Source organism: Molossus molossus, unplaced genomic scaffold (assembly GCF_014108415.1).
Source record: "Molossus molossus isolate mMolMol1 unplaced genomic scaffold, mMolMol1.p scaffold_m16_p_3, whole genome shotgun sequence".
Lineage (NCBI taxonomy): Eukaryota > Metazoa > Chordata > Mammalia > Chiroptera > Molossidae > Molossus > Molossus molossus.
In genome coordinates, this window is record NW_023425366.1 from 108,188,966 (window position 1) to 108,203,117 (window position 14,152).

Genomic DNA, 14,152 nt, shown 5'->3' on the forward strand with positions numbered 1-14,152 from the left:
ATCTCAGGCCTATCTGAACCCAGAGTGTGTGCTCTTAATGACCCCAACACAGGGCACAACCTCTGGTCCTCTCTCTCTCTCTCTCTCTCTCTCTCTCTCTCTCTCTCTCTCTTTCTCTCTCTCTCTCTCCTTTCACTTGTCTTCACAATGGTACCATAGAAAGAGCTTAGGCTTTGGAGTCAGACTGTCCTGAATTCAATCCCAACTTCAGGGTCTTGTTAAAACACAGGATCCCGATACCCACTTCTCTAGGCAGTAATGAGAATCACATGAGATTTTTAAAAATATATATAATGTACCTAATGCCTTTATCACAGTGCCTGGCACACAGTAATAAACAGTAGATGTTAGGTTCTTGGGTATCTGCCCCTTGAACCCCCCTTCCTTTTCTCAGTCCCTTCCTCAGACACTCACATAAACCTGAGCTCTGACTCCCGTCGGACCAAAACTTCCCGGAGACGCTGGATTTTCGCCATCTCCAGCTCGATCTCCTCCGGCATCATGGTTGTCTCTGCCATGGAGATGATGTCCAGCTGATCTGTGTGGGAGACATGAAATGCAGGTGTCAAGCCCCGAGTCTGCACTGGTTTGCAAGAATCCCCGCAGTCCAGGGCACAGACTCCATCCAGTGACCTTCATACATGGCAAAGGCACACAGATCTCAGCTTTCACTGCAAGTGTGTGTTTCTGAGAAAGCCCTTTGGAAACGGGAAAACACATGTTCAGTGGGAACCCTGTTACTTACAATGGCAAGTGGAGGCTTAGGGGGGCTCCCCAAAACCTGCTCAGAATTGTATACGGAGTCTTAACAGTCCCTGACTGTTCCCGGCTCCTGAGCCGCTGCTCCCCTGGATCGTGGCCTGTTTTCCCTGTCCCAGCCTCCCACACCAAGTCCAACTTTAGGCAGCAGAAAGTTTTATAATAATTACTTTATAGTAATACTATTAATTATTATCTTGCAGAAATGCTAAGTAACATAAGTAATAGTACTAGAAAATTTTGTTGTAAAAATTTCAGCTAATACAGACAGGCAAAAGAAAACATGGTAAAAAGTCATCCATAACCATGCTGCCCAGAGAGACCACTATCCACATTTTGATGGATATTTATATTTATAGTTAGAGTTATATAGATTGCCATATATAAAAAATATTTAAAAACATATATAACCATATATATTACCACATATACATGATCATATACAGAAAGTCACTACATATATATGCATATGTATTCGTTTTCTTGGGCTACCGTAATAAAATACCTAAAGGCTTGGCACCTTAAACAACAGCCATTTGTTTTCTCAGAGTTCTGGAGGCTGACAGTCCCAGATCAGGTCTGGCAGGGTCAGTTTCTGGTGAGAGCTCTCTTCCTGGCTTATAGACAGCCACTTCTCACCATGTGCTCACATGGCCCCTTCTCTGTGCACAGAGAGCGAGCTCTCTGGTACTTCTTCCAATAAGAACACTAATCCTATAGGATCAGAGCCCCACCCTTATGATCTCAACCTCAAATCAGCTATACTGGGTATGAGGGAATCAATATATAAATTGGGGGTGGGGGGCATAGACATGTAGTCCATAACAGTATATACATATGTGTATATTTGTGTGTATATATATATATATATATTATACCATATATTGCTATTAACATTTTGGTGTACATTCATCCAATGTGTGTGTATGTATGTGTGTGTGTGTGCATATAATTTTATATATTAATATATATACATTTTTATAATTATATATATGTGATGTACATATGAAGAGTAATATATATGTTTTTGGTTTTTTTTTATCTTCACCCGAGGACATTTTTCCATTTTTTTTTTTGTTCAGATAGAGCGGGAGGGAGAGAGAGGAAGAGAGAGAGAGAGAAACATCGATGTGAAGGGACACATCGAGTGGCTGCCACCTGCACGACCAACCAGGGCCGGGGACAAACTGCAACCGAGGTACGTGCCCTTAGCAGGAACCGAACCCGGGTCTCTGTACCGCAGGCCGACGCTCCAACCGCTGAGCCAAACCGGCCAGGGCGTGTTTTATATGCATTATAAATAAATATACACAAGTATTTGTTTGTTAATCTTCACCCAAGGGTATTTTTTCCATTGATTTGTAGAGAGAGTGGAAAGGAGGGAGTGGGGGCGGGGGGAGAGAGAAACATCAACCAGTTGCCTCCCCTACACTTTCCGACCAGGGCTGGGAATTAAACCTGCATCCCAGGTATGTGTTCTTGACTTGGACTTGAACCCCAGACACTTTGGTGTGTGGGCCAAGGCTCTAGCCACTGAGCCACACCAGCCAGGGCCACAAGTATTTTTTTTAATTGTATATATTTACCATATAATATTGTATAAATGTATGCACTCCCATGTTTATTGCAGCATTATTCACAATAACCAAGATATGAAAACAACCTAAATGCCCATCAATGGATGAATGGATTTTAAAATGTGATATATACACAACAGAATATTATTCAGCCATGAGAAAGGAGGATATCCTGCCATTTGTGATTATGAGCAGTGACTTGGATAGACCTTGAGCACATTTTGCTAAATGAGATAAGAGAGACAGAGAAAGACAAATACTGTATGATCTCACTTATATGTGGAATCCAAAACAAGTCAAACTCATAAAAAAACAGAGATGGTTACCAGGGGAGGGGAGTGGGGATAAAAATGATGTTTAAGGGTACAAACTTACAACAAGTAGTAAATGCTCACAATTATTTACCTGTCCAAATATTAGTAGTTAAAAATGTTAATATATGCATATATGTGTGTGAGTGCGCGTGTGTTTATATTTGTACACACACACACACATATACAATTATATACATATAAATTCACCATTTTATAGGTCTGGTTTTTGTCATACTATATAAAGATAGGGTCTCCCATTTTATTGCCTGCTCTTTTCACTTAACAACATACTATGAGCATTTTTGCACGTCCTTGGATGTTCTTCCCCAGCAGCAGTGTGAAAGGCTCTGTAGTTTTCTATTTGTGGCTGTATCATGAATCACTTCACCAACACCCAAACAGTTAGATTGTTTTCTACTTTTCCCTACTATAAACAGCCCTGTGATGAGCATTCTCAAAGCTAAATCTCTGTATACATCTAAGAGATTCCTTTAAGCCACATTTCCAGAGGGAAGGCCTGTGTTGTGAAGGATGCAATATGTTGAGGTCTTTCCCAGGTAGAGAAGCAGATGTAGGAGAGGGGATGTTCTTACTCTACTCTAAGGCCAACATCACATTCCTACATCTGCTAACTCCTTCCACACCTGGCCCCTCAGTTCTGCTACCCTGAGTTTGTCTTCTGCCTTACATCCCAGCCAGTGGTTGGGAAAGCTGCCTTCACTCTACCTGCCTCCCTTCTATAACCTGGAACCCTGGTCCAGTACACCTGCCCAGGTTCTGTGATTTGCAGACTTCCCAAACTCAGTTTCTGCCTGCTTGGATCTCAGAAGAGGCCCCACTTCCAAAGGCCCACATGACTGCTTTGTAATTTGTGGGAAACTCATGAGCTCGAGTTTTTCACTAGATGTCAGATTTTTGGTAAACTGCCATTCCCTTCAATCCCCAACCCCCTAACACATTCATTCCATAAACTAAAAGTACCTGCCCCCTACCCCGCCACCAATCAAAAGTCCTGGCTTGAGAAAGGAGGAAGAAATGAGATTAAAATATTAATATTAATTGAGCATTACTGTGTGCTGGGCTCCAACTAGGCTAGAGGACCAGCTTCAAGGAGTGCCAACTCTGGGCACAGGGCAGTATAAGATTCTGGTGACTTGGGGATGGGAGAGGGGGTGTTCTGAAGTCAGATGGCCTGGGTTTGAGTCACAGCTCTGCCCCTCACTAGTTATGTGGCCTTGGGCAGTTAGTTAACCTCTCGTGACTCAGTTTCCTCCTTTATGATATGAGGATACTTACTCTGAGACCCAACCACCCAGGTCAGCTGTGAGAACTGAATTAACCAAGGCATGCCATGCCCAACGCATGGTTGCAATTACCTTTGTTATCACCACTGGGCCCACTCTGCCATGCCCTCTCTTTATCCTCACCACAAGCCAGCAGGATCGGGATGTTCTCTGTTACAAACAAGGGAACAAAAGCTCAAAGCTAAGCCCATGTCTGCCTCCACAATGCATATCCCCTGCCTCATCACCACTGTCCTCTGCCCATGCAGGCGCTCTAAGTCCAATACCCCTGTTCATTCACCTCTTAGAGCCCAAGGGCTGCTGTAACAAATCACCACAAACTGAGTGGCTAAAACAACAGGAATTTCTTCCTTCACAGTTCTGGAGGCCACACTCTCTCCACAGGCTCTAGGAGAAGATCCTTCCTTGCCTCTTCCAGATCCTGGTGGCTCCTGCAATCCTTGGCTTGTGGCTGCATTGCTCCAACTTTTGTCTTTGTTTTCACGTGGCCTTCTTCCCTGCAGCTCTATGTATCCTTCTCTGTCCTTTTCCATCTCATTGGATGTAGGGCCCACCCTAGTCCAGTTCTCATTTCATTCTTTACTTTTAAAATATATATATTTTTTATTGCTTTTTAGAGAGAGAAAAGGGGAGAAAGAAGGAGACAGACATCAATGTGAGAGAGAAACATCAATGAGTTGCCTTCCATATATGCCTGGACCAGGGATCAAACTCGAAACCCAGGTATGTGCTCTGACCGGTAATTGAACCAGCAACCTTTTAGTGCCCAGGACGATGTTCAACCAACTGAGCCACTCCAGCCTGGCCAACCTTTATCTTAATTGCCTCTGCAAAGACCCTATTTCCAAATAAGGTCTGAGGTTCTGGGAAGATATGAGTTTTGGAAGAGTACTACTTAGCCCACTACAGTGATGAATGGTCACAGGCTTACACACCACCTGACAGTGATGTCACACTCTTAAAGAGCTTTAGTCACTGTACATGGAACACAGCCCTGGCTTGAAGCAGCAGGGGTCCCAGGAAGTGGCCAGGTAATGGGGCATGGTGACAACCAGCTGAGGGCCAGAGTCAGAGATCTTGATCTTAGGCCAATCATTGGGTATATGACCTTCAATGAGCCTCTTTTACCACTTAGCATCACTTTCTTGTTTGCAAGAAATGGAGTTCAATAGCTCTTGTGTGTTACACTGTGCTGGAGGCTTTATATATATATCATCTCATTTAATCCCTATTTTACAAATGATGAAACTGAAGCTTAGAGAAGGAAAGCGACTTGACCAACATCACACAACTAGAACATTGTAGATACAGAATTCAAACCTAGGCCTGTCTCTCTGTCTCTCCTTCTGTCTCTTTCTCTCTCTTTCCCTTAACCACATTATATAGCCTCCAGGTGAGGGTTAAATGTATTTGTGGATACAAAAGCACATGTTTAATGACCCCACAGATATAAATGGGTTTCTCACATCACAGTTCAGATGGGCAAACCAATTTTCATGGGACAGATGCTGAAAATGGCAAAACATCCTGGGGTAAGTGTGTGACAAGAGAATTAATCATACCCCATGGGTTGGCATTTTACCTCCATCCTTAGGGGAGGATAAAGATGGTGGCACTGCCAGGCTCCAGGTGCTGAGATAAACACTTAACTTTAAGTTTGGGCAGAGAATGAGGCTAATATCTCCATTGAAAAGTCTCACTCACAGATGCTTTCCTTCCCCTGGAGAAAGGAGTGAAACCTAGACCTCAAATCAGATATGAATTAATTAGAATCCTTTCTTGTAATAAGCACTCTGTGCCAGGTACTATACTAGGCTTATTATAAGCCATATCTCATTTATCTTCACAACACCCGAGGTCAGGGATTAGCAGGCTACAACCATGAGCCAAACCCAGTCCCCAGTATGATTTTGTAGGTCAGGTTTTGCTGGAACACTAGCCATGCTCATTCATTTACGTATTATTTAAGCTTGCTTTTGCACTACCACAGCAGAATTTAGTAGCTGCAACAGAGACTATGTAGCCCACAAAACCTCATGTATCTATGTATCTACTACCTAGCCCTTTACAGAAAAAGTTTGCCAACTCCTGCATTAGATGGTAGATGCTATAATTTTCTCACTTTAAAGGTTTACCTATTTTCAAAACAGCCCTGAGTGGTAAATACAGGTAGCATCCCCATTTCACAGATGAGAAAGTTGAGGCTCAGGAAAAGAAGTAAATGGTAGGGCTGAGATTTAACACCAGATCTGTCCCACTCCCAAGCCCTTGTTGTAATCAGTCATATTTATTTAAGAACTATCTCCCCACTTACCATCATCTTAACAATAGAGAAAACCAAATATATTCTATTGCATTAGGTACATGGAGAGTGACTGTTCTTAAGCATTAGCAGGCATGGTGATTATCTGGGGAGCTTGTTTAAAGGCAGCTTCTCTGTCTCTACTCCCAAGGACTTCCATGTAGGAGGTTTTCAGACCAGACTCTGAGAAACACTGGTACAGGACGTGGATAAATGAACGTCATGCATGGTGGGTTTCTTTTCAGTGTGAATTTGTGTGATAAAACTAGTGTGATGGACATCTTCTCGACAACATTTCCCAGCTAGAAGGCCGATATTTAACAGCTGTTAATGAATGTGTCCACGAGGAGGACAAATCCAGGAAGAAGACAGGCAGTGTTTTAGGCTGGCTAGAGAAGACAGTCTCTATGAGGCTCCACCGCCTATTTCCAGGCAGCACCCAGCTGCTGTGTAGACAGAGCAAAGCACTAAAGGTACAGAACTCCCCAGGGCTCCCATTGGCATTGCTGTCACTGAGCTTCCAGGAGCTGAGTCACTTCTGGGTGAAGCAGCAGCTAAATCCATCTTTTCATCCCCAAATGCCACACCACGAAGATGCACGCCTCATGGGTTGCTGAAGAACCAGCAAACAAGAGCTGAGCACCGGGCGTGACTGGGATGTGCCAGCAGGATTAGTCATTTATCTAGAAAATGTAAAGCTACCTGGAGACAAGAGTGGCGGTGGTGGTAATGTCAATGAGGGCTGGAAATCACCTAGAAACTTGTAATTTTTTAAAATTTATTTTTGTTACAGATGTTTTCCCTTTTTCCCTCCTAGACACCCTCCTCCCTGCTCCTGCCCCCTCTTCACAGTATTGTTGTCCATGTCCATTGGTTATGCATACATGCATATAAGTTCTGTGGCTTATCTCTTCCCACCCCCCCACCCCCACCTCTGAGGTTTGTCAGTCTGATCCCTACAACTATGTCTTGAGTCTATTTTATTCATCAGCTTATTTTGTTCATTATATTCCACAAGTAAGTGAGATCATGTGGTACTCGTTTTTATCTGACTGGCTTATCTTGCTTAGCATAATACTCTCTAGGTCCCTTCATGTCATCTCAAAGGATAAGAGATCTTTCTTTCTTACAACTGCATAGTATTCCATTGTGTATATGTACCACAGCTTTTTTATCCACTCATCTACTGATGGACACTTGGGCTGTTTCCAGATCTTAGCTATTGTAAATAGTGCTGCTATGAACATACCGGTGCATATATTCTTTCTGATTGGTGTTTCAGGCTTCTTAGGCTATATTCCTAGAAGTGAGATCACTGGGTCAAATGGCAATTCAATTCTTAATTTTTTGAGGACACATCATATTGTTTTCCACAGTGGCTGCATCAGTCTGCATTCCCACCAGCAGTGTACTAGAGTCCCCTTTTCTCCACACCCTTGCCAACACTTGTTTGATGATTTGTTGATGGCGCCCATTCTGACAGGTGGTGTGAGGTGATACCTCATTGTTGTTTTAATTTGCATCTCTCTGATGATTAGTGATGTTGAGCTTTTATTCATATGTCTCTTGGCCATTTGCATGTCCTCTTTGGAGAGGTGTCTATTCAGGTCCTCTGACCATTTTTTAATTGGATTCTTTGTCATCCTTTTGTTGAATTGTATGAGTACACTATATATTTTAGAAATTAACCCTTTATCTGATGTATCATTGGCAATTATGTTCTTCGATATAGTGGGTTCGCTTTCCATTTTGATGGTTGTTTCTTTTGCTGTACAGAAGCTTTTTAGTTTGATGTGATCCCATTTATTAATTTTTTTCCTTTATTTCTCTTGCCCTAGGGCATTGTATCAGTGAAAATTCTGGTGTGTGTGATGTCTGAGATTTTGTTGCCTACATTTTCTTCTAGGATTTTTATGGATTCATGAGTCACATTTAAGTCTTTTTACCCATTTTGAGTTTTTTCTTGTGTATGGTATAAATTAGTGGTCTAGTTTCATTTTTTTGCACATAGCTGTCCAATTTTCCCAACACCATTTATTAAAGAGACTGTCTTTACTCCGTTATACTACAAAGCCACTATAATCAAAACAGCCTGCTACTGGCACAAGAACAGGCATATAGATCCACAGAACAGATCCTAGAACCCAAAAATTGACCCAAGACATTATGCTCAATTAATATTTAACATAGGTGGCAAGAGCACAGAAACTTGAAATTTAAATATAACTGAGATGGGTAAAACTGCTGGGGACCAAAGAGAAGTCTGGCCTGATCTGTCTTTTCCAATCATGGGTCACAATAGAAATTTAAGCCCAGGGTTCCCTGAACAACCCCTGCTTGTGTTTCTGCTTCATAACTTTATGCACCTGGAATATGCTCCAGAGCTCACTCATATTAAGCATTTACTGTGAGCCAAGCACTAGCTCATCACACTCCTAAATATCTTGGCAGCTAGGTCTTATCATTATCACCCTCCCTTTACAGTTTAAGAAGGTGAGGCTCAGAGAGATCATAAGGGATTGGCCAAAATCATTCAACCAATAGGTGGCAGAGCTGGGACTCAGACCCAGATCTGCATAATTCCGAAGCCCATGCTGTAGGTCAAAGGGCTACAGAAGAGCATTTCCAAACCCTCCGCCACTGTAAAGAATTCATCACAGCCATGTACCATCTGTTATGGACTGAATATGTGTATCCCCTCACCTCAAATTTAATTCTTGAGATCCTATTCCCCAATGTGATGGTATTAGGAGGTGGAGGCTTTGAGGTAAGAGGGTGAAGCCCCCATGATCAAGAAGAGACACAAGAGCTTGCTTCCTCTCTTTGCTCCTCACCATGTGAGGACACAACAACAAGGCAGCCATCTACAAACCAGGGACAGGGTCCTCACCAAACACTGGTTCTCCCAGTGCCTTGACCTTAAACTTCCCAGCCTCCAGAACACTGAGAAATAAATGTCTGTTACTTAAGTTGCCTAAATCTTGTATTTTGGTCCCCAAGCAGACTAACACACTATCTATGCTATCACTTAACTCAGTATTTCTTTACCTTGACTGTAAAACAATTAAAATAAACTCCTTAAAGGGAATTTTATATCACATCCATAATAATAAGTCCCTATCACTTGGCATAATTAGAAAATATCCAGGACTTCCGGTCAAGATGGCAGCGTAGGTAAACGCTATCGCATCCTCCCACAACCACATCAAAGTTACAACTAAACTACAGAACAACCATCATTCAAAACCGCCTGAAATCAAGCTGAATGGAAGTCCTACAACTACGGAATTAAAGCAGCAGCCACATCCAGACTGGTAGGAGGGGCGGAGGGGATGGGCTGGTCCCACACCCACGTGTGGCGGATAAAAATCAGGAGGATACCTCGGCTGGGAAGGTCCTTCCTGAGGACAGAGGGGTCCCCGTCCCACACCAGATGCCCCGCTCAGGGTTCCAGTGCCAGGAAGAGAAGTCTCCATAACTTCTAGCTGGAAAAACCAGCAGGAACTGAGGCTCAGGGAAGCTGAAGCGGCTGGAGCCCCAGGCAGCTCCTTAAAGGGCCTGCGCACGGACTTATCGGGCTCTCTCCCTCTAAGCTTGGAGGGGAGGCAGCTCGAGGGGCACCAGAGACATACAGGGAAGAACTGAGCTGTTTGGCACTGGAGCGAGGGCTGGAGAGGGGGCTTTCTCCGGGACAGACATGCTGTAAGAGGCCTTTGTTCCTTTGGTGAGCCCTTCCTGGGGGCGGCAGACAGTCGCCATATCTGGGACTCCAGCAACCTGGCTGACACTGGTAGCCCCGCCCTGGTGACTCCCTGAGGCCCCGCCCCACCCAACTTTCAAGCCCACCCAAGCTGTTGTCACTTGCTTAATCATAGGATTGGCCTGTCTTGGATCCTGAGTCAGGTTTTCCTAAATTCTTTCAAACGATCAGCATCTGGTCTCAGCCAGCCCCATACCGCTCGTTAAGTAAAATACACTGAAACAAACACAGGGAGGCAGCCAAAATGAGGACACAAAGAAACAGGTCCCAAATGAAAGAACGGAACAAAACCCCAAGAAAAGAACTAAGCAAAATGGAGATAAGCAACCTAACAGATGCTGAGTTCAAAATACTGCTTATAAGGATACTCAATGAACTTAGTGAGAACCTCAGTGAACTTAGTGAGGGCCTCAAGAGCATAAAAAAGGACCAGTCAGAAATGATGGATGCACAGTCAGAAAGGAGGCATTAACTGAAATAAAGAATAATTTACACAGATTCAGTAGTAGAGTACGTAAATCCAAGAAGCAAACCATCGATTTGGAATATAAGGAAGCAAAAAACGCCCAATCAGAACAGCAAAAAGAAAAAAGAATCCAAAAAAATGAAGAGAGTGTAAGGAGCCTCTGGGACAACTTCAAGGGTGCCAACATTCGCATCTTGGGGTGCCAGAAGGAGAAGAGCGAGAACAAGAAATTGAAAACTGTTTGAAACAATAATGGCAGAAAACTTTGCTAACTTGGTGAAGGAAACAGACATACAAGTCCAGGAAGCACACAGAGTCCCAAACAAGATGAACCCCAAGAGGCCCACACCAAGACACATCATCATCAAAATGCAAAAGGTTCAAGACAAAGAGAGAATCTTAAAAGCAGCAAGAGAAAGGCAGCTAGTTACCTACAAGGGAGTTCCCATAAGGTTGTCAGCTGATTTCTCAAAAGAAACTTTGCAGGCCAGAAGGGAGTAGCAAGAAATATTCAGAGTGATGAAAAACAGGAACCTACAACCAAGATTACTCTATCCTGCAAAGCTGTCATTTAGAATCAATGGCCGTATAAAGACTTTCCCAGACAAGAAAAAGTTAAAGGAGTTCATCACCACCAAGCCGTTATTATATGAAATGATGAAGGGTCTTTTTGAAGAAAAAGGTAAAATATATGAACAAACAAAATTGCAATGAATACATATCTATCAACAATGGAATCTACAAACAAAATGAACAGGTAGATCAGAAACATTCTCATAGATACAGAGAACATTTTGTTGGTTGCCAGATGGGAAGGGGGTTGGGAGAATGGGTGAAAAAGGTGAAGGGATTAAGAAGTACAAATTCATTGCTAGACTGACAAACCTCAAAGGGAAAGGGGTTGGGGGTGGTGGGAAGAAATAAACCAAAGAACTTATATGCATAACCAATGGACACAGACAATAGTGTGGGAAAAGGCAGGAGGGGGGCGGGAGTGGGGAGGAGGGGGTCAATGGGGGAAAAATGTGGAACATCTGTAATACATTCTACATTCAACAATAAAGATTAAAAAGAAAAAGAAAAAGAAAATATCCATAAAAACAAGGTCAATGGAAACAAAGTGCTGTTATCAAATTCTGGCTAAATACTGTAGGTGGCTCGAGGCTCAGATTAAAGCCTAATTTTTCTTTCTTAACAAGGTGGATCAGCAGGTATGAGAAAGTTAGCAAGTACTAGAGAGGCATTAAAAACAAACCACCAGCCATTGCTGGTGTGGTTCAATGGTTAGAGTGTCAGCCTGCATACTAAAGGGTCACGGGTTCGATTCCTAGTCAAAGGTACGTTCCTGGGTTGCACGTTCCATACCCAGTCCCAGTTGGTGTGCATGTGAAAGCAACCAATCGATGTGTCTTACTCACATCAATGTTTCATTCCCCACCCCCCCACTCCTGGCACCTCCCTTCCACTCTAAGAATCAATGGAAAAAAATACCCTCGAGTGAGGATTAACAAAAACAAAAACCCACCAAATTGAGGCTTTTTTCTTTGGTAACTGCAAAGGTTGATAATTGGAAAAGAGAGTAATTTTCCCACAATGTAATTCAATGTTGTTTGATGCTAGAAGCGTCTAAGTACCACTAGGTACCCCTCCCACCCCCTGGGAAATCTGTTGTAGAATGGATTCCAGCACTTTGGGTGGGAATGGTCTTAGAGGTCCCTTAGGTCAGCCTCATATGCATGTGGCACAGGATGTGGAATGACACGACAGGATGCAGTTCTTAGGGTCCCTTGACAAACAGCAATGGGCCCACACTCTTGAGTTCTCACTGGAAGTTAAATGAGAACTCAGGTCTGAAGGCTAAGTCTCAACCATTTGTCAAGTTTTTCATCCAAAGATGAATCAGCCATTCTGAGTCATTTCAAACCAGGTCATATCATTGAGGTGATCAAATGAAGGTGGACTTATTCATTTCAGTCCCACAACACTTATATTAGGTGTCCGGCATCCTTAAAACATCTTCAGAAGGACACATGAGGGAAGGGCCACAGTGGCCGCCTTGGAGGATGTGGGGATCCGGGGGTCAGTGTTGGAGAGAATCACCTTCTACCTAATACATCCTTTTCTACTGTTTGAATTTTTTAAATAAACATTTTATTTTGGAAAGTTTTTAGATTAGGTAGGAAAATTGCAAAGATACTACAGAGTTTCCTCATATACCCTTCCCTTGGTTCCCAGCACTGTTAACATCACCAAGACACTGATGTTGGTGCATTACTGCCAGCTGTATTGCTTGAAATGTTACCAAGGTAGGCATTACCTATTTAACACTGATTTAAAATAAAAGAGAAGAAAAAAGAAAAAGAGTTGCTATGTGCAGGCACTGTGGGAACCAAATAAGCCCTTGAAGAGGGCAAGTGAAGGGGGCAGTTATAAGCATGGACTTTGGGGTCTCAGGGCCAGCTCTCATGCTGACCTTGGCCCCATCAGTTGAGACTCTGGCCTCGGTTTCTCCAATTGCAACAGCAGGAAAATCACACACATCTCTTAGGTAATTTATATAAGTGTCAGGCACACAGATAGTTCTCTCTATAACTCTGTCTCTCTGTAATATTTACTCTTATTATTCACTTAATAAATATGCATTGAAAACCTGCTTCAGTGGCCAGAGGTGAGCTCTGAAAATTCACTATTCACTTGACCCAGAAAACTCCACAAAATCACGCAAATCAAGAGGGTCAAATCGTCAGTTTCACTTTAAGAACACTCCTGACACTGCCCAGGCCGTCAGGGGTGTGCATATCTGTAAAGCCACCAAGCATCTGAAGGCTGTCACTTTACAGAAGCAATGTGTGCCATCCCATCGTTACACGGAGGAGTGGGTAGGTGTGCCCAGGCCAAACAGTGGGGCTGGACTCAGGGTCGGTGGCCCAAAAAGAGCACTGAACCTCTGCTGCACGTGCTTCAAATGCAGAGAGCGATGCTGAGCTGAAGGGTTTAGACGTAAATCCTCTGGTCACTGAGCACATCCAAAGCTCCCGAGACGCAGGGCAGAGCTCAGAGCTCGCGGGCGGAGTAACCCACACCCGAGCTCTCCCGGCCTCACTGAGATGGTCCTACTGAGAAAGAGCTGTTCCTAAACCAGAAGAGGAGGTTGCACAGAAAAGATATCCCAGAAGAAACTGAAGAAACAAAAACTTATGGCCCGAGAGTAAATTCAGCATAAAATAAATACTAATAAAAGTAAAAGGATGGAAGGGAGGGAGGGAGGAAGGAAACGTGTTTCATGCCAGATACTGCTCTAAGCAACAGGAATGAAACAAAACAGACAAAATCTGTGCCCTTGTGGAGCTGAACTTCTAGTACAGCGCTTACATGCCAGAGGGTAAATTTTCTTCGGTGCTCTGTATTGGTCATTGGCTCACCAACAACTAACTCCTGACAGTAGATTTGGACAGATTCTGGTTCAAGTCCTGGCTCTACCACCAACTGCATAATCTGGACACTTACTTAATATTCCCAAGTCTCACTTTCCTCTTCTGTAAAATGGGACAATAACTCCTACCTCATGGACTTGCTGCCATGGAGATGAAATAATGTATCAAGTGCTCAGCGAGACCCCTGGGCATGATACAGAGTGGTCAGTATCACTTACTACCATCACATTTTCTTT

The 14,152-nt window shown here is 43.3% G+C and overlaps 1 protein-coding gene across 1 annotated transcript in view; it reads right to left on the reverse strand.

Moving 5' to 3' along the window:
• Nucleotides 1–14,152, reverse strand: part of BMERB1 (bMERB domain containing 1) — a 106,526-nt gene that overhangs the window by 47,167 nt on the left and 45,207 nt on the right. The window contains exon 2 of the mRNA XM_036280128.1: nt 415–538. Coding sequence (XP_036136021.1) covers nt 415–538 — 124 coding nt within the window. The remainder of the gene's footprint in view (nt 1–414; nt 539–14,152) is intronic.